Source organism: Neovison vison, chromosome 2, assembly GCF_020171115.1.
Source record: "Neovison vison isolate M4711 chromosome 2, ASM_NN_V1, whole genome shotgun sequence".
NCBI lineage: Eukaryota > Metazoa > Chordata > Mammalia > Carnivora > Mustelidae > Neogale > Neogale vison.
The window spans coordinates 93,532,892-93,559,134 of record NC_058092.1 but is presented as its reverse complement, the minus strand read 5'-3'; the positions used below and the strand labels follow the sequence as shown (position 1 = coordinate 93,559,134).

At 39.8% G+C, this 26,243-nt stretch overlaps 1 protein-coding gene across 3 annotated transcripts; it reads right to left on the bottom strand.

Moving 5' to 3' along the window:
• Positions 1 to 11,318: 11,318 nt before the first annotated feature.
• PRPF38B (pre-mRNA processing factor 38B) lies at positions 11,319 to 21,291 on the bottom strand. Of its 3 annotated transcripts, XM_044238808.1 has the most exons (7): positions 20,242 to 20,278; positions 19,933 to 19,985; positions 17,839 to 17,907; positions 17,400 to 17,551; positions 17,260 to 17,320; positions 14,859 to 15,082; positions 11,319 to 14,590 (listed from the first exon to the last, which is right to left on the bottom strand). In XM_044238808.1, exons 1-7 carry the CDS (start codon positions 20,261 to 20,263, stop codon positions 13,729 to 13,731), a joined length of 1,443 nt encoding a protein of 480 aa, XP_044094743.1. In that variant the 5' UTR covers positions 20,264 to 20,278; the 3' UTR covers positions 11,319 to 13,728. The 3 variants fall into 3 exon arrangements, with proteins under 3 accessions (XP_044094743.1, XP_044094741.1, XP_044094744.1); XM_044238806.1 differs by lacking the exons at positions 19,933 to 19,985; positions 20,242 to 20,278 and adding an exon at positions 20,728 to 21,291; XM_044238809.1 differs by lacking the exon at positions 19,933 to 19,985 and having other exon boundaries at positions 20,242 to 20,323.
• Between the last annotated feature and the right edge of the window lie 4,952 nt (positions 21,292 to 26,243).

Below are 26,243 nucleotides of genomic sequence, written 5' to 3'. Positions count from 1 at the left end.
AATGCTTTTGGAGTAATCATATTGCAATACATGTATCAGACCAACACTTAGTATACCTCAGACTTACACAATTTTATCTGTCAATTATATCTATTAAAAAAAAGATGGAAGGGCAAGAGGATATCCCTGTGCAGAGAAAGATAGCAGAGTCCATCCCACATGCCACCATGTAGTTCCAGTACTTTTTATTTCCAGAGGCATCATCCTAGTTCAAGCTCTATAAGCATTTAATCCAAACACTCTAATATTTTTAATTATTTAAAAAATATTTTTATTTATTTATTTGACAGACAGAGATCACAAGCAGACAGAGAGGCAGACAGAGAGAGAAGGAGGGGAAGCAAGTTCCCTGCTGAGCAGAGAGCCCGATGCAGGGCTCGACGCCACCAGGACCCTGGGATCATGACCTGAGCAGAAGGGAGAAGCTTTAACCCACTGAGCCACCCAGGTGCCCCAAACACTCTAATATTTAATTCTAGTGATAAACAAGTATATAAATGAGTAATTATTACTAACTGCTTTGTATGAAATCACACCAGTATTACATGGTGGAGCTGGGATTAAAATTTATCAGTCTGACCTGTTTCCAACCAAAATAGGATAAAAGGGAGTGGATTTATTACCCATGACTTCAACTTATTATAAAGTTACAGTAATTAAGACAGGATTAACTAATTCTAAGGATTGGCATCAAGATGGATAAATCAATGGAACTAAATAGATCAATGGAACAGCATAGAGAGTCAAGAAATAGACCCATACATATATAGACAATTGATTTTCATCAAAGGCAATCTAATAGAGATTTGTTTTCAACAAATGGTACTGGAATGATTAAATAATGAGATGCAAAGAACATGAGCTTTGATCCATATCCTACACTATATAAAAAATTCACTCAGGATGGATTATAGACCTAAATATAACCTAAAATTATAAAACTTCCAGAAAAAAAATAGAAAAAAAATCTCTGTGTCTTTAGATTAGGCAGATTTGTTAGATACCACACTGAGAGCATGATCCATTTATTTTTTTTATTTTATTTTTTTTTTTAAAGATTTTATTTATTTATTTGACAGAGAGAGAGATCACAAGTAGGCAGAGAGGCAGGCAGAGAGAGAGGAGGAAGCAGGCTCCCTGCTGAGCAGAGAGCCCGATGTGGGGCTCGATCCCAGGACCCTGGGATCATGACCTGAGCCGAAAGCAGAGGCTTTAACCCACTGAGCCACCCAGGCACCCCAGAGCATGATCCATTTAAAAAATTAATAAATTGGACTTCATCAAAATGAAGAATTTTTGTACTATTAAGGGAATGAAAAGACAAACCACAGATGGGGGGAAATATTTGCAAATCACATACTTAATTTTTAATTAAAAATTTTTAAACTATCTATGTATATATGTATATACTCTCAGAACCTAATTAGAAAACAAACAACTCATTAAAAAATAAGCAAAAGATTTGAATAAACACTTTACATAAGATATATACCTGGACATACTTGTGTGTACAACAAACACCTAGTATATGACCCAATCATTTCACCCCTAAGTATTTACCCAAGAGAAGTGAAAACATATGTCCATACAAAAATGTATGTACACAGAGAAAGACAATTACCATATGATCTCAACTCATATGTGGAATATAAGAAACAAAACAGAGGATCATAGGGGGAGGGAGGGAAAAATAAAACAAGATGAAATCAGAGAGGGAGATTAACCATTAAAAGACTCTTAATCATAGGAAACAAACTGAGGGTGGCTGGAAAGGAAAGGGAGGAATGGGTTAACAGGGTGATGGGCATTAGGGAGGGCACATATAAGACTAGTGAATCACTGGCCTCTACCTCTGAAACGAATACTGAACTAGATGTTAATTGAATTTAAATAAAAACAAAAAAACCAAAAAACTTATATACAGGTATCCATAGTAACATTAATTTTTTACTGTTTTTATTGCTCATGTTTATCATTAAATTTTTGAAAAAAACCCTGAAAATTAAAGGGAAAATACATAACCCTGCATTATTAATTTTTAAATCTCTCTCATTCTTTATGTATAATTTGTTGTTATTATCATAGTTACATATACAGGAAGTGCTAGTTTTCTCTTTGACAATGATAGTACAATAATAGACATTATTATGTTCTATGAACATCTTTCCACAACATTAAATACATGCATGCCTATATTTATCATTTTTTAGGGCTAATTATAACTTATGTAATTAGTACTGCATTGGATGTGGTACTTTGGGATGTTTCCAGGTTTATTTTGCTGTTAAAAACAAGGTGGCAATAAACAGCAGAGAGAAACTCAGAACCCAGTGAGATGCTCATTAAAAGAATTTCAAGCAGAATATTTACATGGCAGTACCTGAGAAGTGCCACCTCACTGATGTCATGAGTTGGAGGAAGAACAGAGGGCTGTGTGTTTGGAAGAATTGTAGAGAAGGGTCTGGAACTGAGCCTAGGAGATAGCTGGGATTTGTTTTGTTTGAAAGTAAAGGAAGAGCATTTCATGAGGGGGATAAAGCATGATTCTTTTTTATTTATGAAATGATTGTTCCTCTAACAATGATGCATGACTATTGCAAAGGTTCCTTGTGTGTTTTTTTGTTTTTGTGTTGCTTTTGTTTTTGCAAAAATTGCCATCCAGTTCTATTAATCTGGGAGTGGATCTTATTATATGTGGCCCGTCTTACCAGAAACATGGGGTTGTTCTAATTTCTATTTAAGTGAGCTTATGAATCAAGCAGAAAGCTTTTATTACAAGATGGCTCATAATTTTCCAGCAGGTATAAGTTCTCCTGGAGTTACCAGAAATTTTTGCTTCTCCTTTCGTAAACTTAATTTCACAGACATCAACTTTTTTCTTTCTTAAAGAGGCCAGTGAACTGTTTAAGGTTAATAGGAATCTTAATTTTAAAAATTTTCAGTTTATTTAATGAATCTTGCTGTGGTATAATTGAACTCATGTTTTTGCACCATGAAAATTTGATATTTGAAAAAGTTTCTGATGTCCAGAGATAAGTTAGGAAAAATATATCCCTTGGTATTTATTTATTTATATTTAAAGATTTTATTTATTTATTTGACAGATAGAGGTAACATGTAGGCAGAGAGCGAGAGAGAGGAGGAAGCAGGCTCCCTGCTGAGCAGAGAGCCCGACTCAGGACTCTATCCCAGGACCCTGAGACCATAACCTGAGCCGAAGGCAGTGGCTTAACCCACTGAGCCACCCAGGTGCCCCATCTCTTGGTATTTATTTGATACATACCATGAGTAGCTACCAAGATACAGGTATTCCCTGAATATGACTAACACCATGAGTACGGGAGCGCCTGGATGGTTCAGTGGATTAAGCCTCTGCCCTCTGCTCAAGTCATTGCCTCAGGGTCCTGGGATCGAGCCCCGCATCAGGCTCTCTGCTCAGCGAGGAGCTTGCTTCCCCTCTCTCCCTGCCTGCCTCTCTGCCTGCTTGTGATCTCTCTGCAAATAATAAATGAAGTCTTAAAAAAAAAAAAAAAGACCATGAGTATTGCCTCATATTGAAACATAAAAAGCCTTTTCCTGTGAATGGTTAAACATGGACTACTACCCATCAATAAGAAGGAACAACAAATAAACTATTGATACACACAGCAACTTGGATGAACCTCAACAAAATTATGCTGAACGAGGAGCCAATCTCAAAAAGATACACACCTTGTGATTCCATTGATGTAATATTTGCGGAATAATATAATGATAGAGATAGGGAACAGATGAACAGTTGTCAGGAGTTAGGGATGGGGGAGGAGGAGGTGGGTCTAAATATAAAGGGAGTCTCATGGTGATTATATAGTTGAGTATCATTTTTTTAAAGATTTATTTATTTGAGAGAGAGAGTGTGAGCACAGGGAGGGCCAAAGGGAGGGGGAGACAAGCAGACTCTCCACTGAGCAGAGAGCTTGACGTGGGGCCCAATCCCAGGACCATGTGACCACAACCTGAGCCAAAATCAAGAGAGGGCACTCAACCAACCAAGCCACCCAGGTGCCCCCTGTTGAGCATCTTGATTGTGGTGATGGTCACACAAGGCTATAAACGTGATAAAATCGCCTAGAGCCACTCACACACGCAGGGATGCATGTGCCTGCGTTAACCGGTGATATCTGAATGAGAATTATGGATCGTAGCCACGTCACTTGCTTGGCTTTGCGGCTGTACCATTGTGCATGAGCTATTACTGCTATTGACGGAAACTGGAGAAGTTTATGGTACTTCTCTGTACATTTCTTTGCAACCTCCTGTGCATTTATAATTACTTCAAAATGAAACATTTGAAAAAGAAAAACGAACTTTTCCCTAGTGGACTAAGAAGGACAAAGAAGAAAGACTACACAGTGGAGGAAGGACTTTTCAGAAAGAAAATTGCTTGACTGCACTCCTGATCTAGGTAGGCTCAATAGTCCAAAGAAGCAAGTTAAGAAAAAAGAAAAGAATAGTTATCAGGAGCCTCCGAAAGAAAGGTACCATTAGAATTAGGGCCAAGAGATTCTCTAATTATATGGCAATTCCTATTACCATTTATTTATTTATTTATTTGAGAGGGCGAGGAGATGGTGGTGGGTGGTGCATAGGGAAAGGGAGAGAGAGAATCCCAAGCTGGTTTCATGCCCAGCACAGGGCCCGACTTGGGGCTCAGTTCCATGACTCTGAGATCACGAGCTGAGCCGAAACCAACAGTTGGACCCTTAACCGACTGAATCACCCAGGTGCCCGCCCCGTGAACATTTTTAAAAAGTAAGCTACAAAGTAGCTACAAAATGATTTCTTGGTTAGAAAGGGATGGAGGTATTTACCATATTTCTAACAGAATTCTGGACTGAGCTATGTAGAGACTTACAAAGTCCATTTCCCCATTTGCCCAATAAAATAGGGTTAGTTCAATAATGTGGAAGAGGGGAGGACTTTGCCTTACATCATTCATAAGAAGTGGGTCAGACAAGCAGAAACTTCTCTGATTAGGAAGAGAGAAAACCATTAGCCTAAATGTGATCTTTTACATGTCTTTCTTAGCAAAGACGTGTAGAAAAATATGCATGTCCTGGTGAGATCGGAGTGCTGTTTTATGTAGAAGTCTACACACATATTTATGGGACCACAAATACATATGTATGCCAGATACATTCAATAAGTTTTTTTTTAAATAGGTTTTATAAAAAAAACAAAACAAAACAGTCTAACACTGATATCCTTCTCCTAAACCACTCTGGGAGAGCCTGGGTGGCTCAGTAGGTTAAGTGTCTGCCTTTGGCTCAGGTCATGATCTCAGGGGCCTGGGATTGAGGCCCTTGTCATCACTGGGATCCCTGCTCAGTGGGGAGTCCACTTTTCCCTCTTGCTTTGCCCCTACCTCACCCTGCTCATGTTCTTTCTCTCAAATGAATAAAATCTTTTTAAAAATATAATAAAAAAAAACAGACCACTCTGCTTTCTGGAAATGAACTACTATGAATTCAAGGCATTTTTGTGCATTCAACAAGTATATATCGAGTACTTATTGTATAACCAGATCAATCCTGGGCATGGGGACACAAACAGAACAGAACCAAAGCGCTGCACTCATGGGGCATACACTCTAGTAGAGAAAGGCCAAAATAAGCAGCTAAAGTCATAAGTATTTACTATTTCAGGTGTTGTTAAATGTTTTGAAGAAAAAGTAGGGCAACAGGAAAGAATATTGAGGGGCAGAGTTTATTTACTGTGGTCAGGGAAATTTTCTCTAGCAATGAGGTGCTTGAGCAGAAGCCTCAAGGAAGTGAGGAGGGGCCCTTGGAAACCTGGGGAAAGAGTTTGCCAAACAGAGGGAGGAGGGAAGACAAAGGCCCTGAGGGCTTGGTAGAGCAAGGGCAGCACTCACCCTCTGGGCTGTAGGGAGTGTCAGTGGTGGACAGCTTCCCCTGAGTCTCTCAGACTTGCCTTTGGCTAAAAGTTGCCGGGCTCAAAGTCGCACCCTCTTCCACACCCAGTGAACTGGGAGAGGAAGGAAGAGAAGTGCCTGTGGCCTGAATTCAGGACAAGTCCGGAGAGGAGAGGGGAATGGAACACTTTGGCATCCACCAGCACTGTGTGAGGGTGAGGTTAGAGAGGCACTCCTGCTCAGGTTCACAGCCGCCCAGAGTCCCAGAAGTTTATGGTCATGAGTTTAAGAGACGCCAGTCAGCACGATTGTAAGTGTTCACCAGTCACGTCCAGCTGCTTGTGCTCAGACACAGAGAAGGCTACGGGTTGATTTAACTAGGATTAGGGAATTGCCAGACAAGCACAATGGAGAGAGGCTGCAGCAAGGGAAACGAGGTGTTTACAAGGAAGTGATGTGTGATATCGGACTGGGGAACTAGGCTGGTGGACAAGGAAGTGAAGCTAAGGGGACTGCAATGCAGGGGGAAGGGCTGGCAGGGACAACACACTGGAGGGCCCAGCAGAGTTAAAGACGTGGTGGAAAGGGTATTAGAGGAAAGCAAACAGAAAATGTGGGAGCTGGCGATGAGAGAATGGGATGTTTGAAATGGAGACTGTGGTCAAGTTTCAGTTCTTGACAGTGGCCAGTTCTTGGATGTAACCATCAGAATTGGCAGGTAAGGTCAGGTGGAGGAAGAAAATCACTGGGGGTCAGGAGATCATGAAATTGAGAGTTCGGAGTATTGGAAAGATTGTTCAGTGGATATTGGAATCACTAAGAATCATGGCAGGAGGCGTGAGAAAAGAGGTATGGAGACATGTGTTAGACTAAGTGTTAAAATTCTAGGGGAGTATCTCTCAAGGTCTGTGGATGACATGAGCTGTGGGAGAGTGGATGACAAGAGCTTTAGAGGAGGTAGGAGATTCAGAGAAGACAGAGAAGCAGTGTCTGAAGGTACAATGATTTTATGCTATGAATTGGGTTCTGGCTAATGTCAACTTCGTGGCTGTCAAAATCATTATGAGTAGTACTGCTGAGCAGTTCCATGGGTAAATGGTAAAAATAAAGCAATTTTTTTAAACATAAATTTACTTTAAAACTTTGCATTTCTAAATTTACCAGCTGTCTGTAATTCTTTTCAGGACCAGAATTCTGCAAAGCAGTAAACACTGGAGTTTAGGTCCTAAGGAGTATGGAGCTAAGGCACCTAGAGGGTAAGTGGCTGCAAGAATGAGTTTGTTTAAACAGTCTTAGTGTGCTGGTAGGAAAACTACTCAAGAAGCCAAAGGCCTGGAGAAGAGCTGAAAATAAAAGATAAAGACAAAAACCTTAATGAGAGAGAGAAAAATGTTAGGCTGCTGCGTATCAAGGGGCATAAGCTTTCTAGTTCACAATGCCTGTGTCTATGCTTCCTGACATCCAACCTCCTTTACTAAGCTAATGTTAAATATTTTAGGCTTTGTCACTGGTATATAATTACAGATATCAAAACTGTAATGTTAGGATTATGCTTTTCTGGGAGTGACCAAAAAACAAAACAAAACCCCAACCTATATAAACGGTGGTTTAACAGAAGTTTCTTTCTGATATAAAATAGCGGAGGCAGAGGATCCAAGGCTAGGATGGCAGTCCTATTTCATGGGAGTCTGCAGAGACCCAGGCTCCTTTCAATTTTGTAGTCTGTCATTGTGAGGGTGAAGCTCTCTTTTCTAAGGTCCAAAAATAAAGCTCCAGTTATATCAAAGTTCTAAGCAGCAGAATTCAGGTAGGTGGGGGTGGGGGTGGGGAGGGGGAGATGAACTTTATGCCAAGAAACTCTTAAGGAAGTTTCCTGCTGCTTGTGATATCCCATTAGGCAGAAGTTGGTCTCATGGCTGTCAAGCTGAAAGAAAAAAAAGGCATACACAGTCAAAACATTGTATTGCTATGGAAGAAGGGAAGAATGGATATTGGATAGTTGGCAGTCTCGGCCACACAAATGTAGAAGTAAAAGTGTAGGGCAGAATTTACAACATTCAACGAAGGATAAAAAATGAGAGGTGAGGAGGAAAACAGGATACACATGAATGCAGCTAATGTTGTGGTTTGGGGGAGAGATGACAGCGAGTTGAGGGATTTTTTTTTTTTTTAACCTGATATTCTCTGTATATGAAGGGAGCATGAGTATGGAGGTGTAGTAAGAGACTTAAGAATCTAGTGAGGATTTCAAATAGTCATTACAGGGGAAATAAAAAAGTTGTTTAGTGTCATAGAAGGAACATGGAATAACACTGATCGTCCAGGAGAAAATGGGACACAGTGAGATAGATATGGCCCTAATTCTCACTCCATTTTTCTTCATACCTGCACATCCCCCTTCTGCCCTTGGGCACACCATTTCTGCCAAGGAAAAGCAGTTGCTCTTAGAACTTCTTTGGTGAATTCTCTGTCAGGTCCAGTTAAGTAGATGACATTTTCTTACTGGTGCTTAGCACAGAAAAGAATTAAATGTCAAGGAAATGCCAGGAAGACAGACCTTCACTGATCAGGGATCTCTGATGGTTCTGATTAAAGAAACCAGTTAGGCTTGTGGGTCCCAAGGAAGAGCAACTCAAGCCATCTTAAGGAAAGCAGAAATCACAAGTATATCCAGTGACCAGACAAAAAACAACAACAAAAAACAACTCCTAAGACAACGAGAAAGTCAGCAGGAAGCCAGGCAGGTAGAGGGTATTTAATTGTGCCATTTCTTCCATGTGGGCATCCTCCTGTGACAACTACACAAGTCTTGTCCATTCTTCTAAGGACTGGATTATTCCTCGTTCTCGGTCACAATTCCGTCAAGAAGTCGGTCTGATTCACATTATTTTCAGCAAACTTAATGGTCTGAGCGACTTAGACTACACTACATTAGGGGTTATCAACCAGGTGGGTATCCTTATGATTGGCATCTTAATCCACTGTACCAGTCAGGGCCCAGTCCAAACGTGAGACACAGTAACTTGAACAGGCAAAGTGTGGTATAAAGAACTAGTACTCAGTCACTGGGGATTAATTACTAAGGGTAAAGAAAACTCAACAATACAGCAACAGTGGCTATAGGAGCAGCCATTATGTCTACAGCCAAGGCAAGTGACCCAAATAAGAAACACATTTGGAACAGGTTCCTTTGCAAGATTGAGAGTCAGAGTGTTGGAGAGGGTGTGGTTGTGACCCACTGTTTGCTACTGAAGCATAGGGCTGGAGAGGAGACGGTGTCAACAAAACTAGTTTGGAATCAACCCACTGGGCTGCCAAAGAGCCTTGCTGGGATTGCTGGAAAGTTGCCTTAAGACTTGCTGGGAAGCTGGCAGGGGGACTGGTGCACTTGCTGGGAAGCACTCTCCCAGGAGGTGCCCTGAGCCCCCACAGTGCAGAAGCAAAAAGCACACACACCAGACCCAGGATAAGATCCTTTCTTCTGCAGCATCCCTCCAGTACCCTCTCCTGACAAGTTGAACATAGTGCCAACAGGCAAAAAGAAATGTTTGGAGGGCACAGGACCAGTAACACAAAGTAGAATAGAGAGGGATTTGGGAACTGAGTAAACTGATAAATGGCATATCCACAGTCAGTGGCAGTCCCTTGTATAGGCCCAGCGAGAGTGCACATGTATGAGCAGGGAGGAGAGGGAGAAGCAGGCTTCCCTCCTGGGCAGGGAGCCTGAAACAGGACTTGATTTCAGGACCGTGGGGTTCCAGGACTTCCCAGAATGGGGATCAGAGAGGAGTCATTCTGGAAGGAATGCTCACTGAACCAGTACCTGGACTGGCTGCATGGGTCCAGCACTTACAGCAATTTCACCTTTTGGTACTATTATTAAAGACACTGATGACTTCAGAATTTCTAAATAGGAGGGAGTAGAGAAGGCAAGAGTTCTTCTCTTCCATTTGCTCAGCAAGCACTTTTTCTCTCCCTTAGACTGTATATTTACTGGGGATGTCAGGAGGCCAGGGCTGGTGGAATTTGCAGGGAGTGACTAAATCCAAGGACCCAATGGAGAAATAATTCAGCTCCAGAATGGCCAGAACAAGTACCGACCAAGGAAAATTAGCTTTAGACTAGTGGATTTTAGGTATTTGCACACCAGGGAAGCTTAAGATTTCCTTATGATGTCCCTTCTCCTGATCATTGTGATTAAAAAACAAAAAACACCTCATGGCTTGTGTATTTAGGGTCAACTGTTCTAGCTGAACAAATAGAACTCAATTTCTGCAACATGCTGAAGACAACTTTCCCCACTCTGAATATACTCTACCTGTGCAAAACATTATGGATCAAAACTATGTGATAGAAATTTGACTCTCAATGGTCTGAGAAACAATGGATTTTAAGTGGGCTATGTAACATTCTTCAGTTTTTATTCTATCATGCTTCCTACAGTAACAAATGTTGGTAGCCAGTGATCCTAAAATGAAGTGTCACTTCATTAGTATTTGTGAAGTGCTGTGAGAGCCCACAAGACAGACGGAAGGAATTTCAGAGACAGAGGATCGGGAAGTGCTTCCTTTTCCATAAAAATAAGCTCGTCCCATAATTACATTAGTTGCTCAAGGCTGACTACAGCATTTCCATGACAGAATCAGATAAGGACCTGAACTAATTTAAAGTCCATTAATTGGCCAGGGGGCACCTGGGTGCCTCAGTTGTTAAACATCTGCCTTCTGCTCAGGTCATGATCCCAGGGTCCTGAAATCAAGTCCTGTTTCAGGCTCCCTGCTCAGGGGGGGAAGCCTGCTTCTCCCTCTCCTCCCTGCACCTACATGTGCACTTTCACAAATAAAATCTTAAAAAATATATACAATAAAGTTCATTAATTGGCCAATATAACCAGTGAGAACCAGTCAACTGGTCAGTTGTGTTGCACACTGGAATCAGTTGAAAAGTGTGTAGACTGCCAGTCTGAGCCTCATCTCTGCCCAAATTAAAAAACTATCATTCATAAGACAACTCTTTTGGGGAAGATAATTGAGTACCATTCAAGTCCCCCACCACCCATTTCATCTTTTAAAAACAAAAAATCCAGAAACTACTGCCTTTGGTACTCTCAGAAACTTAAACTTGCTATTCATTCCTACTACTACTGTTCATCTAACCAAAGCTTTTAAACAATTAAGAGCACAGAAGCCTTAGGGCACTTTAGCTCTTTTGAAATTGCATTCAATTTTACAGTACTTTTATTTTTCTAGAAACGACTTGTAGCTTTCATTAGATTTCCCAAAAAGCCCATAACTCAAAAGGTTAAGAACCACTGTCTCAGAGGAACTAAGGCATTATAGCCAACAAATAGATTATATATTGGGCATTAAAATGAAGATTTTATATTAAAATTTCAAGATTGATAATATACTGGCCCATGTATAGTATTTAATTGCAAATGGAACATTAGAAAACAGATGAAAGATATTAATACATGAAAAGGTAAAGTCATTTCAGTAAGCTGAGAACAAACACTCGGTGGAGGTTGCTATTTTCAACTATCAAAAGCTTTTCAAGTTTGCTCATGTTGTAAGAAATAATTCTGAGTTTTGCAGTCACTTGTCTTCCCAGTCTTTCAGGAAGTCACTCTCCAAATTAAACAATGCATACATTTGGCAACAATTAGTATTATTAACATGTTCTACTACTTATCGAAATGTTCCAGAGCAAATTTAACATTAAAAATCATAAATCAAATACAGCTTGATAGTATTTTCACCTCTACTGAAAATAAATTTTCCACATTTTACCTAAAATACAGTTAAATTAACATTTCAGGTGGAACTGTATTCAGGAGTAGCACCATCATTTAGGAATGCTAAAAATATTTTCAATAGAAGATCAATCTACTTTCCTTACTTGAAAATACTTTTCTATGTCTAGTGTCAATTCACTTGATGCTCAATTAAAAGGCGAGATGACTGAATCTTCCACTTATTTAAAAAAAAAAGCATAGCATTTTTTCAGAGAGGAATTCCTTCATTTAATGAGATTTTTCTGGAGTTAGGTAGGTACAAATGTTAAGCCCACATATGGACTCTTCCAAATGTACTTGTTTGCCCCATGTATCACTTTTGCAAGGCGGCTGCCGAGTGCCCACCAAGTTGGCCAATATAAACAGTGAGATAAAACATGTTAATATGCTAGACACTGTCTGAACACTCCTTGTCTTGGCACTGATTGAACACATCACCTTGCACCTCAAATTTCTTGTTCTAAAAAACGGAGTTATAAAACTTACTTCAAGTCCAAATTTTAAATGATTCTAACATGTAATCCAAGTAAGTGCAAAGTATCTCAATAAGCACCTTTGATGTGAAAAATAAGTCATTTCCCAATCAAAAGAACCACCTAATGACACACAGAACACTCACTGACAGAGGGAACTGCCAATATTAAGAACTCTAGTAAGGATTATTGACTATCACATATGTCCAATTCTAGTCTACACGTTTAAAATTCACTTGTCATCTGGGCACTGAGATACCCATCCCTCTACACAAAGTGTGACTCTAACACTGTTATCAATTTCCACAATAAAAATACTTTAAAAAAAATGTTGACAAATGGGGGAAAAGCCAACACCCAGAATAAAGGATTTAATCCAGTATTTATTCCACACTCATGATCGTTCTCTGTAATCAGAATACAAGTCATAAGAACAATCTATCAAATAATTTGCTGATAATCTTAAATAATGCAGCACAGCATTACTTTTTAATATTTCTTTGTTCTAGATTAAGTTTAAAAACTCAAACAGCCATCTTCATTATCAATAAAAAAAGTTTTGAATTTTAAAAAAAGGACACTATATCAAGCTGTTTCATAATTTAAGTTTTTTCCCATTTATAAAAATGCTTTGGAAGCTTGAGGCTTGAATCTATTTCTCTACTCATCTGCCCCACCCTCTCCCAATTTCACGTTTAGTATAGGGTTGCTGCAAGAATGCTAGGCTTTAGACATTAATTTTTTCCTTTAATATAGTACTTTAAAATCTGAGAAATTCAAGAAAAAAGATTACATGTCATGTATTTTTCCAAATAAAAAAGAAAAACTACGTGAATAAATTTTAGGCATACTAACAGTGTCCCTTTGAGGTAGAATGCTAAAAGGACTTTTGATCAAATCACAGCCTAATTGAAACCTCTGCATCAGAAACTAACTTGTCATTAATCTCTCTAAAGTTAACTGTGGAGAATATTAAGTGTAACATATTAACAAGAGCCTTCCAAGATAATATACAGTGGACAAGAATGTTAATCCTACAACTGCCGCCTTCATGTACACCGAAAGCACAAAATTCTCCTATAGTAGACATCCAAGATCCATTCTCAAAGTCTTTAGCATTCTATTATGAAAAGCACAGCCATGCTAACTTCAGTACACAAACCATAATCCCACACCTACAAAACAAAAATAGAATTAGTGGCAGTTTATTGCCTTATACAAATTTAACCAACATGGCAACCATGCCAAAGGAATTAAAACATTTTCAGGACATATGTACAGACTGTACATCTCAAAAACAATTAAACAATAAAAATGCAAGAACAATCTGTGCATCATGTATCAAACTCAAGAACTGGGTGAAAACATCAATGCAATAAATGGGATTACAAAGGCACTTCCCTACACAAAAGAGGAAATGAAAATGCAGCCTACAGGGAGCTTGAAGAGTGCGTTAACTACTGCACAATTTCAACTTGGGAGGAAAAAAGAAAGCAGATTTAATCAAACATTTATAGGATTCAATGTGATCCACTTTTACAAAAAAAATTTCACACAGTCTCATCTTTGTTTTTATGTTGTTTCTCTTGGCTCTCTGGTTCTATACTTTGGCTCCTTCGACGATCATGTTTGTCAGACTGGTCCTTACTATCACTGTGATCTCGTTTGTGGGAACGTTCTTTGCTTCTGCTACGCTTTCTAGATTTTTCTTTGCTGGGGCTATGTTCCCGTTTTCTTGATTTTTCCACACTGTCAGTTCTTCCTTGACTGCCACTTCTACTTCGTTTATTTGATTTTTCTTTACTTTCATTTTTATGTTTACTTGATTTCTCTTTGCTCCTACTTCTGCTTCGTTTCCCTGCATTTCTACTTCTACTCCTACTTCTGTGCTTCCTTTCTCTGCTTCTACTCCTACTGTGTTTTTTCTCCTTCTTGGAATCTTTTTTGTCATCTCTATGCCGCCTATCATCTTTATCTTCTTTGTGTTTCTTTTCTTCTACCTCACCCCTACTTCTCCGTTCCTTGGACCGTTCTCTTGATCGCTCTCGCTCCTTTTCTCGGTCATTACCTCTTTCCTTATCATAGTCACGATCCCGTCTTCTACCTCTCTCATTTTCTTTCTCTCTTTCCCTATCTCTGTCCCTTCGATCCCCTTTCCTATCCCGACTACGACTACGACTTCTATGCCTTTCCCTACTCCTGCTACTCCGCCTGCGTTCCAACCCCCGATCAATACTTCGGGATCTTCGCCTTTCTTTCTCCCTTTCTTTGGCTTCGCGCTCTAGTCGCTGGCGTTCTTTCTCTCTTTCTAATTCTCGATCAAAACTAGAAGACCCATGGCCCTCCCGGTGATGGCTTCTACTTCTTGATCTTCTTGGGGACCTCCGTGGACTCAGTGATCTCCTTGGAGACCTAATATTTAAGAAAGGAAGAAGAAAATGTCAATGAATAAAACAAATCCTAAAAATTTAACTTCTCTTATTCATTTAGATTCCCCACATACACAGATATGTTAGGAACAATTAAAGACCCTGAAAGGCAGAAAAAAATGACCTTTTGGGGTTAAAAGTGACAAACTCATAAAATGAACAGCATATACAGAATTTCTTGGGTTTGCCACTGATTTCCAAGGACCTTTGTACAAAGATTATTTTTAAAGTAATTCCAAGAGGTATGTTACCTTGAACGCCTGCGTTCAACATGTCTGTCTATTTCCTCAGCACCTTCCTTCCCATCTTTCTTGATTTTTCTAGGCCGGGTTTTGATCTGTTGATCAATATTCTTCTGAACTGGAACTGGAATTCTTGGAAACAGGGTAGAAAACCACTCCAGTTTTGTGAGAAAAGACCGTAGCATTTCTCCAATGGTCATTACACAGCCTCCACCAGCCTTCACATCTAGGTCCTACAAAAACACAAAAGATACCCTAGCCGTCAAAAAAATTAATTTCAACACACACATGTATACTAAAAAAATATTACCATCTTTGGAATCTCAAATACAAAAAAATCTAACAAAAATTGTAATCTGTGTACCCTACTAATCTGGTAATGAATGATACAGAGAAATATTTGGGCTTAGTGTGTGCATGCAGGTGAGAACAAATCCTGCAGCCTCATGGGCATGAAGTATACTAATCTCACTCAGTTAACAGGAATATGAAACAGCCCCTTATATTACTAAACTCTGTGGAACAATAAACTTAAATAAACATTCCACGTACCTACTAATTATGTATTTCTTTCCGTGGACACGTTTGCACACATCATTCCTAACACTGTAGCCTAACTACATATGAACTACTTCAGACAATCCGGTCTAATGAGTATCTTTTAACAGCTCTAATATAAAATGAAGCCCTAATAAAACTGGAAGCAATAGCAAACCAACTGCCATGAAGCAGTGAGGTTTCTAATTTAGAGTTATGTAGAAAATAAATAAATGAACAAATAATTGGAAACGCATAATCCATGATGACCATTGTCTCTGAAAAGGGTCATTACCGCATGAAGGCCTTCTTGCTATGCCCTCTCACAGCTCAGGACATGTTAGTCAGCTATTGTCAGTCCCAAACCTATAGTGCAAGCACACAAGGAAAGTGAGATTTGTTATCTAAACAGGAAAACAAGAGCTAAAGGTAAAACTGCTTGCACTCACACACATTTAAGTGTTCAGATATACAGTATTTCCAAATATAATCGCTGCAGATATCTAAGGAAGAAAACAATAAGTTAGCTTAAATAGAGATCCTCAGGTTTGTAAATACAATAAAAAACAGATTAAACAGAAGCATTCAGAAACAAACCTAATGCAATACCAATTATGAAGAGGGACATGCTTTTTAAATATAGAAGGGATAAGTCCTTTGGCCTGAAAAATCTCTTCTAAAAAGAAAAACAACTTTAAAGATTATGATTTAACACCTAATACATATTTTTATTCTTCAGAAATACGAATTGTTCAGTGAATAGCCCCTGCCAAAAAAACGCAGACAAAAATTCTCCTTGTCTACAAGAGTGAGACTTTTTTTTAGGTCTGCACATAATAAAACACTAGAAAGCTCTCTATTTCAGCTATCCTTTAATTCAACAAATTCTTTGGATAAATGTTTTAAATAAGACTACTGAAACGCAACACTCAAAATTTACTTTATGAATCTTAAAATACAAAGCGGTGGGGGCATATGTATGGACAATATGGGTAAGTATTAAGTACTTTTTGAGATCTTGTACTTCACTCTGTAAACATATTAATACATATGACTTAAATCCGACATAGCAACGTTTCTGAAAGTAACTTTTGTTTCCTGAACATATGTAACAAGCTTAACCTTGTTAAGCCTGAGTGACAAACTACATTTATAATTAAACAAAAAGAACTGGTCTGGCTTAGTCTTAGACACATATGACTCTTGACTTTGGGGTCATGAGTTCAAGTCCCACACCGAGTATAGAGCTTACTTTTTTTTAAAAAACATTTTTTAAATTAAAAACAAGAACCTAATTTTAGGGTTTTCGTCTGGCTTTATAAATAAGTATAACATATTAGGAGTCAGAAAGCGAAATTTGTAGTATTTTGATCACTTTGAATAAATCCTCTAAACTCTCACCCTACTTAAATCCCACCCACCTGTTCAATTCTGCACTCCTGTGCAAGTGGGAGTATTAATACGTGGAAGCAGTTAGAGCATAGAGCTGAAGTTCCAAGCGAATAAAGCGCTATAATTAGTGTTGTATGCACATGTCTTAACACCTCAAACTTGAGCATGGCCCACTTAAAAAGTCACTATCAACAGCACAAGTCAAGATCAACACCATATACAAAACTCAGAAAAAAACTGCAATAGTTACCAAAACCATTTAAACAATTAAGAAATGAGAAAATTTAAGAAAGTTAATCTAAGACATATAAAATCCACTAAGTCTTAGAAAAGGACAGCAATTCCAAAAGTATGAGAAATAAATTTAAGTACAGAAAACCCTGAAAAACATTAAACTTCCAATAAATAAATAAAGGATTTTTTATATCTTTTTACATGAGAGTAATCAGAAGAAAACTAATTATTACCCTTGTTGACATACCTCTTCATCATCAAGGAAGGATTCAAACCAGTCCCAGAGATCTGTAGGGGGCTGTGTGTACCTAGAATTACAACAGATTGATTAGGCTTATGTGAATTAAAATGTGAGTTAAATGGAAATGTAGATAAATACATGTTTACCTTATATACATAAATCCAAGGGCTCTAATATATGGAGAGTCTGTGTGTGTTATGAGACCCATCACTTGCTTACGAGTTAGCTTCAGAGTAAATAATTTGTATAACAAGCAGAAAGCTGTAGAAACAATTCCTCCTGTTCCAACACCTCGAACCTTTAGGGGAAACAGGAAAAAGTAACAAAATAACTAACAAATATTTAACACCAATTTGTTAATCCCATTAGGTATTAATAATAAGATATAACCCAGAACTCAGAATACAGCATTAATAAAAACAGCAACTTTCTAACCCCATTCACTAGACACTTGAATTTAGATAAAAACAAACTTCTAAGCTTTGCCAACTGTCATTTTTGAGTAACTGTTACTTTTAGTTTCCTAATTTTAAACTTATGTTATCAGACACAGAAAAACTGAAAAATGCACGTACTTCTACTTACCCCTCCGCACATCCCCGTTTGGCCTGCTGTTTTCCTGCTTCCTTTCTCCCATGGTTCAACATGCGTGACCTGAAATAGAAAAGAGGAACACAACAAACATTCATACTTCTAATTTTTTTTAAAACTATGATTAAAGTAAACCCAAGTCCCTAACAGAGCAGCTTTTTGCAAAAGTTTGGAAGCTGATTACTTTGACATGATGCATATATTTTGTTTACATGTAAACCATCTTTCAAAAACTGCTGAGCTTTTAAAGAGCACCAATAAAACTGTTGGGAGTTTAACAAAACCTCAACAGTTTTATGACCAGAAGTCCCATTAAAATAGCTTTGTAGAGAGCTGATACTTGTGGAGCCAAGAGATTTCTAAGAGTCTCATATACATGTAAAAATAGATCTGATGTTGTATCAATTTTGTATCTTTTTATGAGTTGTTAAAAAAATAGAAATTCTCATTTTAAAATGGATTTAAGGCTCCAACTTGAAGCAAAAAGTATCAATGAAGTTTTAGTATTTATTTAAAAAAAATTTAATACCCTTAATTTTATGGTGATTTAAAATTCTACATCATAAAATTTTAAAAAAATGACTTGAAGTATATGCATGTTAAAACAGTAACAAGTTACTTCTAATGCAAAATTATGGAAATTCGTTTGTACTTTTTTTTTTATCATGAACAGGCATTATGTTCATTCCTGATTAGAGATGAAATTACAAGGGCCACACCTATACAGATAATTGTTAGTAATATATTTTCAGCCTAATTACATGAACCAATTCAATTTTTCCCCAGAATAAAAACTGTTAAAAACAGAGTGACTAGTCATTATATTAAATATAATCAATATAGTATCATCTTTGTTGAGATGAGTACCATATAAAAACCACATATTTACCTAAAAATGGCAAAGAAAATTAGCTCGATAACATAGAACTCTAAAGATTTTAGAAAAATCTTTATTTCTTAACTTAAAATCAAAATAAAATTCTGTTCTTTCAGTATGCATTTCTAAAACTGTATTTTTACCCCACCAATGGTTACATTTTTATCATCTTTTTTCTGTGGCTTCAGACAGAAAAGCATGCATTTAAAAGTGAGCACTACACTATTATGCTCAGCACTGCTTTATGGTTTTATTTCCTTCCCCCAGTTTGCTGTATGAAAGATGTTTCAATTCCTTAAAGGCTAGCAAAGGGGTGGATACAACACGAAACCAATTTAGAACTAGAAGCCTACATATGTCAATTATTTATTTAATCTGGACATCTTGATAACAAAGACTGGATCTTTAGTTTTATAACTAAATTTAAATAATTTCTAGTACATTCTTGATTGTTTCAAAACACAGTATCTGAATTTGAGAAAACAAGTTTTTCCTCAATCACGTTAACATCTGCCTGTATTATTAAACAGAACCTGCTACAGAAAGAGCAGGAACCCAATTTTCAATTGTTTGAAGTTTACTACACAAAACTAAGAATATTCACCATACTGTATCCATACTGAAAAAGGCCTTACCTTTTAAAAGCTATAAAAAACCTAGTTCACTTACAATATTCTTGTAAAAGGATAAGAAAATTTCAGTGTACTTTACATACCCAAAGTTGAACTGTATTCTCAAACTATGATTTTTCTATCAAAAGCAACTAGTATCTCAAAATTCTTCAATAACCTAATCACTTAACGGGGTGGTGTGTGTGTGTGGGGGGGATTGGGGACAAAATATAACCTAAAGGCAAATAAAGAATTTCTTCTTGCTAGCCCCTCTACAGGCTATGTTTAGATCACAGAAAATATGTGGTCTGTCAAACGTTTTAGGAGTCAAATACACAAAACAGACGGTATTCTGTTAGATGCTCTCGCTAAAATATTTAAAGATTATTAAGACTATTATTAATATTCCTTTAAATATTCATTAACCTTAAGAGGCCTGGAAGATAGCTTTAAAACTACATAATTTGCAAGTAAGTGGAGAAAACCTATCTAGTTGGTGAAGAAAAGCCCAAAACCAATGGCCAAAAAAATACCTAATTAGCCGTTCATTTAATCAGGGAAATGCATTTATGGCGATTGAGCATGATTAATAGTGCATACCTCTACCTGCGACCCTGGGCTGCTCCGAGCCTCGCTGCAAGACTGAGTCAATCCTGCTAACGAAACAAGAACTGAGACAAGAGTGCAGTGAGGAGGCGCCAGGTGAGCTCCCCAGCACAGCCAAGCCAGCACCGACCCTGCCGCAGAAGCCCAGGGCCCAGATAATTCTAAACAAGCCCAATGCACAAGTAACTGAGACCACTTACTCCTGACTCCCTGCTGGGAAAATTTCCAGGCCTTCTGTACACCTCTTGCCCTGGCACCTCTCCACCCTCAACCCTCCCGCCCCCACCCGACACACGCACTGACCATTTCCCTGTCTGGATCGCATAGAGAATACCAACAACACGAGGCCAACATTGAAGTCAATACACGCCCTGGCCCAGGGTGAGCGGGAGAAGCACCAACAAGTTGGCGCTGAGTAGATCCACGTCAAAAGGAATAATTTTAAAGCTGTAAACTGGAGAGGATTCAGTTACTCTTTCCCCCTCCCCCACCCCTCCCGTCCAACTCCCCCCAGGGGTGGGCAGGAGGTTGGGGGAGGAGAGAGTTCAATAGTGGCGGGCTCTCCCAGCCCTAAAAATCTGAAAAAGAAATGAGAGGGCGGCCCCAGTTTGACCCTCCCAGGCCGACTACGGACCACCGCCCCTCCCCCCCGCCCAATCAACCTTCCCGCACCTACAAATCCTCAGACCTCCAGGGCCGCCTCCGCCCATTTCCTCTAACCCGTCCTCGGAACTTAACCCTCCCAATCCCGGCCCCCCACCCCCCACCCCAGGCCTAGACTCTTCGTACCTTAAAGTAGATCTCGTCCACCACCTCGTGGTAGGTCTTGAGCTCGTAGAGCTGCACTTTGAAGTAAGGCGACGACAGGATATTGGTCAAGATCATGGGGTTGAGGTTCATAGTCTTCTCGTTGCCCCACAGCGGTAGCACATTTCCCTGTTTGCCCGAGACCGCCGGCTTGGTGGCGCCACCGCCGCCACCGCCGCACTGCTGCTGCTGCTGGGCCGCGGCCGCGGCCGCCTGGTGCTGCGGCTGCGAGTTGCCTGTCAGCGCGGGGCTGTTGTTAGCCATGTTGCGGCGGAAGGAAGGAGGGAGGGAGAAGGGAGGGGGAGGGGGCCAAGCTCGATCTCGCTCTTCGGGACAACGGTCCGGGACCCTACTCCATGGAACGCCGTCAGGACAGGGGGCCGCTTCGCTGTCCCCCAGCTGGATGAGGGAGGGCAACGGGAACGCCGACAAAAGGACCCTAGATCGAAAGCAGACGCCGAGACGCGGGCGCGAGAACTCCCGGCAGAAGGCGAACCGGCGGCCACCGAGCGCGATCTCTTCCGCCAACTGCCCCTGGGAACAAGATGGCGGGCCCGGCGGATGTTACGTCACACGCCCCAGAGTTCCAAGCTGAGCCGGCAGCCAGTCAGAGACGCCCAGCTGGGCTGGAAATTCCTCTTCCTAGTTCCGCACGTTCTGTGCGCGCTGCGGTCGCTGCGGTGGTCTCGGGTGTCCGACTCTTACATTGCCCCTGGGAATTTGGGGGCAGGGGAGGGGGTTGAAGGCCCAATTCGTATGTTTTAGAATCTGGGTTGGGGGCCCAGTTTCTCCTCTTGAAAGCCGGGCATGAAATAGTTCGCATGGATATATCGTTGCGAATTCGTGACTTATACGGAGTACCCTATTCTCTTGGGTTCCCAATTTTAAGATTCTCTGGAACGGATAATGATTAGGACTTATTTCCTCCATGTGATTCCGATGAAATAGTTACATCTTTCTATCTGCCGGCTGTAATGTACGGCCGGAGGTTTTATTGTTTGAGCCCAAATTTATTCAGCTGTAAGACTGGAAGACCTCGTTCTGGGCTGTTAAAACATCTGAGCATTAAAAGAGCTACTACACCTGTAAGAGCCTGTAGAATTCTACAAGCCTTTGTTTGGTGCCTTTCTTTCCTCCCTACTCGAGTTCATCCATTCTGCGGATGCGTTCTAAGTGGTAAACACTGGGCGAGGCACTGAACGGGGGAGGAGGGAGGCAGGCGGAAGGAGGTGTAAAAATGAGTCAGAATCGGTCTTGTCACTCAAAAGCTATTGTTAACCTAGAGGAAATACGTATGATTTGGGAGTTAATAGAAGGCTCCAAGAAGCACTTAAGTTTATAAAGCTGCTGTCAGGATGGGCAGTTATTATCAGCAGAAACAGCCGGAGGCTATGTAGAAGCAGGAAAGATCAGGCTTGTTAGACGGTAAATAGTCCAGTATGGAAGCTGGGGAATATGCTGATGGGCGGAGTAATGGCTGGGATGGAACTGGGCAACTGTTAGGGCCTGGAATGCCAAAATGAAATATCGGAATTTAATGACATTTAAATCCAGTGATTACATAATTATATCTGTGACCCCCATATCTACTTTTAGATATTAATATTCCTAATATTTTCTGGCTCCAATCCATTCTTCAGAGTACTGCCAGATTCTTCATTCCCAAAGTGTAACACCCCTACTCAAAAACCTCGGATGGCTCACTTAGTGACATCCTAATTGCTATTGCTAAAATTCAGTGACCTTTTTCACTCTTCATCCTATTTGATTTCTGTGGCACTTTAAAAAAATTTTTATTTAATCTCTACTGGTGGGTCTCAAACTCATCACCCAAATGCAAGAGTTGCATGCTCTTTGGCCTAAGCTAGTCAGCTGCCCCTGTTGCACTTTTTATCATTTTCTCTTTCCTAGAAACTATTGGGGTTGGAAGTTTGAAAATGGAGATCATAATTTTCACTGGCTTCTACACAGAAGAGGGGAAAATGGTAAGACAGAAACCTTGGGGGAAATCCACACCTGGATGAAGATGAAAGAGCAGGTGAGAGAAGACAGGAGAAGTAGGAGGTAAACTGGGACACTGTGTTAGGACAGAAGGCAAGGAAAGATAAAGGAGGGGTACCTGGGTGGCTCAGTTGGTTAAGCCTTTGCCTTCAGCTCAGGTCATTATCTCAGGGACCTTGAATGGAGCCATGGGTAGGGCTCCCAGCTCAGTGCAAAGCCTGCTTCTCCCTCTCCCTCTGCCCCTCCGCCTGCTCTGCCTCTCCCTCTCTCGCAGTAATTAAAATCTTTTTTAAAGTAATAAGTAAATAATATTGAATGATTGGAGTTAATATTTAAAGTTAATATTTAAAGTTAATATTTAAAGTTAGATAGATGGTACATGAGTGATCATCCTTTCTAGTTTATCTTACATTAAAAACTGAAGCTTGGAGAGAAGTGGTTTTTGCTTCCTACTAGATCTTGTTTTTCTGTACATTATACAAATATACTTCCCAAGGAAAATTGATGATTCCAACCTCTAATGAATTGCCAAGTTAAAAATGCAATGAAAAAGAATTCTTTATTTATGTGTATTTTTCTGTCTGGTTAATAAGTGTATCGAGTTTAATCTAGTGACACTCCCAACTGCCAAATTCTGTGATCTTTTAAAAATTCTTTACCACATGTGATCTATGTAGTTTTAGATACTCATTTACCCCTAGACTCTGAGTGAAATGAGCTCAGAAGAGAGATTGAAGTTTAAATGAAAGTCTCAGTAGCACCAACCTAAGGGAGCCCAGGTATTATGATAAAGTGCTTAGCATAGTCAATGAATCCCCGCAACAGCCTGAAGGTATTACTGTTATCCTCCATTAAATAAACTTTTTTTTTTTAAAAGATTTTATTTATTTATTTGACAGAGAGAAATCACAAGTAGGCAGAGAGGCAGGCAGAGAGAGAGAGGGGGAAGCAGGCTCCCTGCCGAGCAGAGAGCCCGATGCGGGACTCGATCCCAGGACTCTGAGATCATGACCTGAGCCGAAGGCAGCGGCTTAACCCACTGAGCCACCCAGGCGCCCCTCCATTAAATAAACTTAAATAAACTTTACTGTTATTTAACTTAGGAACACTACACTGCATATAGATAAAGCTGGGAAGTTTGGTTTGGTCAGTTTTGACATTTGCACTCAGCTTGTCTTAGTCCATTCATGCTGTTATAACAAAATACCACAAAGAAGATAGCTTAAAAATACCAGTAATTTATTTCTCACTGTTCTGAATGCTGAAGAGTCCAAGATCAAGGGACATGCTCTTCCTGAGTCATAGTTGGCACCTTCTAGCTGTACTTACATGGTTAAAAGTGTGGGGAACCTCCTGGGGTCTTCTTCATAGGACCACTAATCCCATGTATGAGAGTGCCAACCTTGTGATTTAAACACCTCCAGAAGGACTCACCTCCTAAAAGGGTCACTTTGGAGGTTAGAATTTCAAGGTACAAATTTTGCAGGGATATATTCAGACCATAGCACTCATTAAATCATGACCACAATCAAGATAACAATCTTGCATCACCTCCAAAAGTTCCCCTGAGTTTGTAATCCACATCTCCTCCAACTCCATCCCTAGGCAGTCATTTTCTGTCAGTTTGCATTTTTCTGAAATTTAAATAAATGGAAATATACACTTAGTTCCCTTTTATCCTGGCTTTTTTGGCTCAGCATAAGCTTGAGATTTAGGATTGCTTATATCAACAGGTTATTTTATTTTTTAAAAAGCACTGAGTAGTATTCCATTGTGGGATTTCCTACAATTTGTTCAATTATCTGTTGATGAGCATTTGGGCATCTAATTTTGGGCTATTATAAATATAGCTGCTGGGCCCCTGGGTGGCTCAGTTGGTTAAATGGCTGCCTTTGGCTCAGGTTATGATCCCAATGTCCTGGGACTGAGTCCCATATCAGATTCCCTGCTTTGCAGGGGATCCTGCTTCTCCCTCTGCCTCTGACTCTGTCTCTCATGAATCAATCAATAAATAAAACAAATATAACTGATATCAACTCAGTTAAGCATCGGACTCTTGATTTTTGGCTCAGGTCATGATCTCTGGTGGTAGGATTGAGCCCTGCCTCATGTTCTGTGCTCAGTGCTCAGTGGAATCAGCCTGTCCCTCTCCCTTCTCTTCCCCCTGTGTGAATACACTCTCTCTAAAATAAATAAAACCTTTAAAAAATGTGTATCATTCATGAATAAATGAGTAAAGAATTAAAATAACTGCCATGTGTAACTAAAATACATGTTCCGGTGTTTTGAACATGTTACTATTTAGAACAACTACAAATCTAAATAAGAAGTCATTGACTGAAGTATCTAAGAACTAAAAATCTGATACAATGTATGCACATTCAGGGTGTCCTTGATACGAGCAATCAATGGTGTTTACTGGTTATGATTTCAAAGTACTGAATCAGAAGAGGTAGGAGTTGAGATTTAAAAATTATTAGGGGAGCCTGGCTTGCTCAGTCCATACAGCATGTGACTCTTGATCTCGGGGTTGTGAGTGTGGCCTCCTGTTGGGCATAGAGATTACTTAAAAATTATTAGGAGTTGGAAGGGGAGGTGAACCATGAGAGACTATGGACTCTGAAAAACAGTCTGAGGGGTTTGAAGTGGCGGGGGGGTGGGAGGTTGGGGTACCAGATGGTGGGTATTATAGAGGGCACAGCTTGCTTGGAGCACTGGGTGTGGTGAAAAAATAATGAATACTGTTTTTCTGAAAATAAATAAATTGGAAAAAAAAAGAAAATAATAAAAAAAATTATTAGGAGTTAACTAGGCAAATAAAAAGAAAGGATATTCTAGTTAAGGCTAGCCTGTGCAAAATCTCTGAGGCATAAAGAACAAATGATGTATTTGGGAAACTCTTTGTCACTATTGTACTACTTAAATTTTTTTTCTGAGGGGAATATGCAAAATTGGTATAGCCGTACAAATGTACACTGGCTGAATACTAATTCTGAATATACTGTAATTATCTGCTAATTTGTCATCTTCAGCCACCAGAGGGAGGGTCTTTCCCTTTCAGTGAATCATTCCCAGCACTAGGCATAAGGATGGACACATAGTAGGCACTAAGTAAATAGTTAAAAGAAAACTGTTTCTCTACTCACTTTGGTCAACAAATGTGTGGGTTCTCCCCTTCTGCCCCAACACATACACCAACCAGTTTTCAAACTCTAGACACCAGCTGTGTGTTCTATAATTTAATTCAATTATGGTAGTAACTACTCAAGAGTTAGCACCGACTGCACAGTTACCGGCTCAGTCCACAAGACTGCCCCAACTTCAGACACCAATTACAAATAGTGGGTCCGTTGGTACCTGGGTGGCTCAGGTGACTGAGCCTTTAGCTTAAGTGACTGCCTTTGGCTCGGGTCATGATCCTGGGGTCCTGGGATCCAGTCCCACATCAGGCTCCCCCTGTTCTGTGGGGAGCCTGATTTTCCCTCTCTGCCTGCCAC

What these genes read in the sequence shown, in the direction of transcription:
- PRPF38B (XM_044238806.1), bottom strand. Translation starts at nt 21,009, where the DNA reads ATGGCTAACAACAGCCCCGCGCTGACAGGCAACTCGCAGCCGCAGCAC. An exon ending in CTTGGATTTATGTATATAAG is followed by an intron (nt 17,321 to 17,399) that starts GTAAACATGTAT and finishes TTGTAATTCTAG; the next exon opens with GTACACACAGCCCCCTACAG. An exon ending in GTTGAACGCAGGCGTTCAAG is followed by an intron (nt 14,591 to 14,858) that starts GTAACATACCTC and finishes CTTAAATATTAG; the next exon opens with GTCTCCAAGGAGATCACTGA.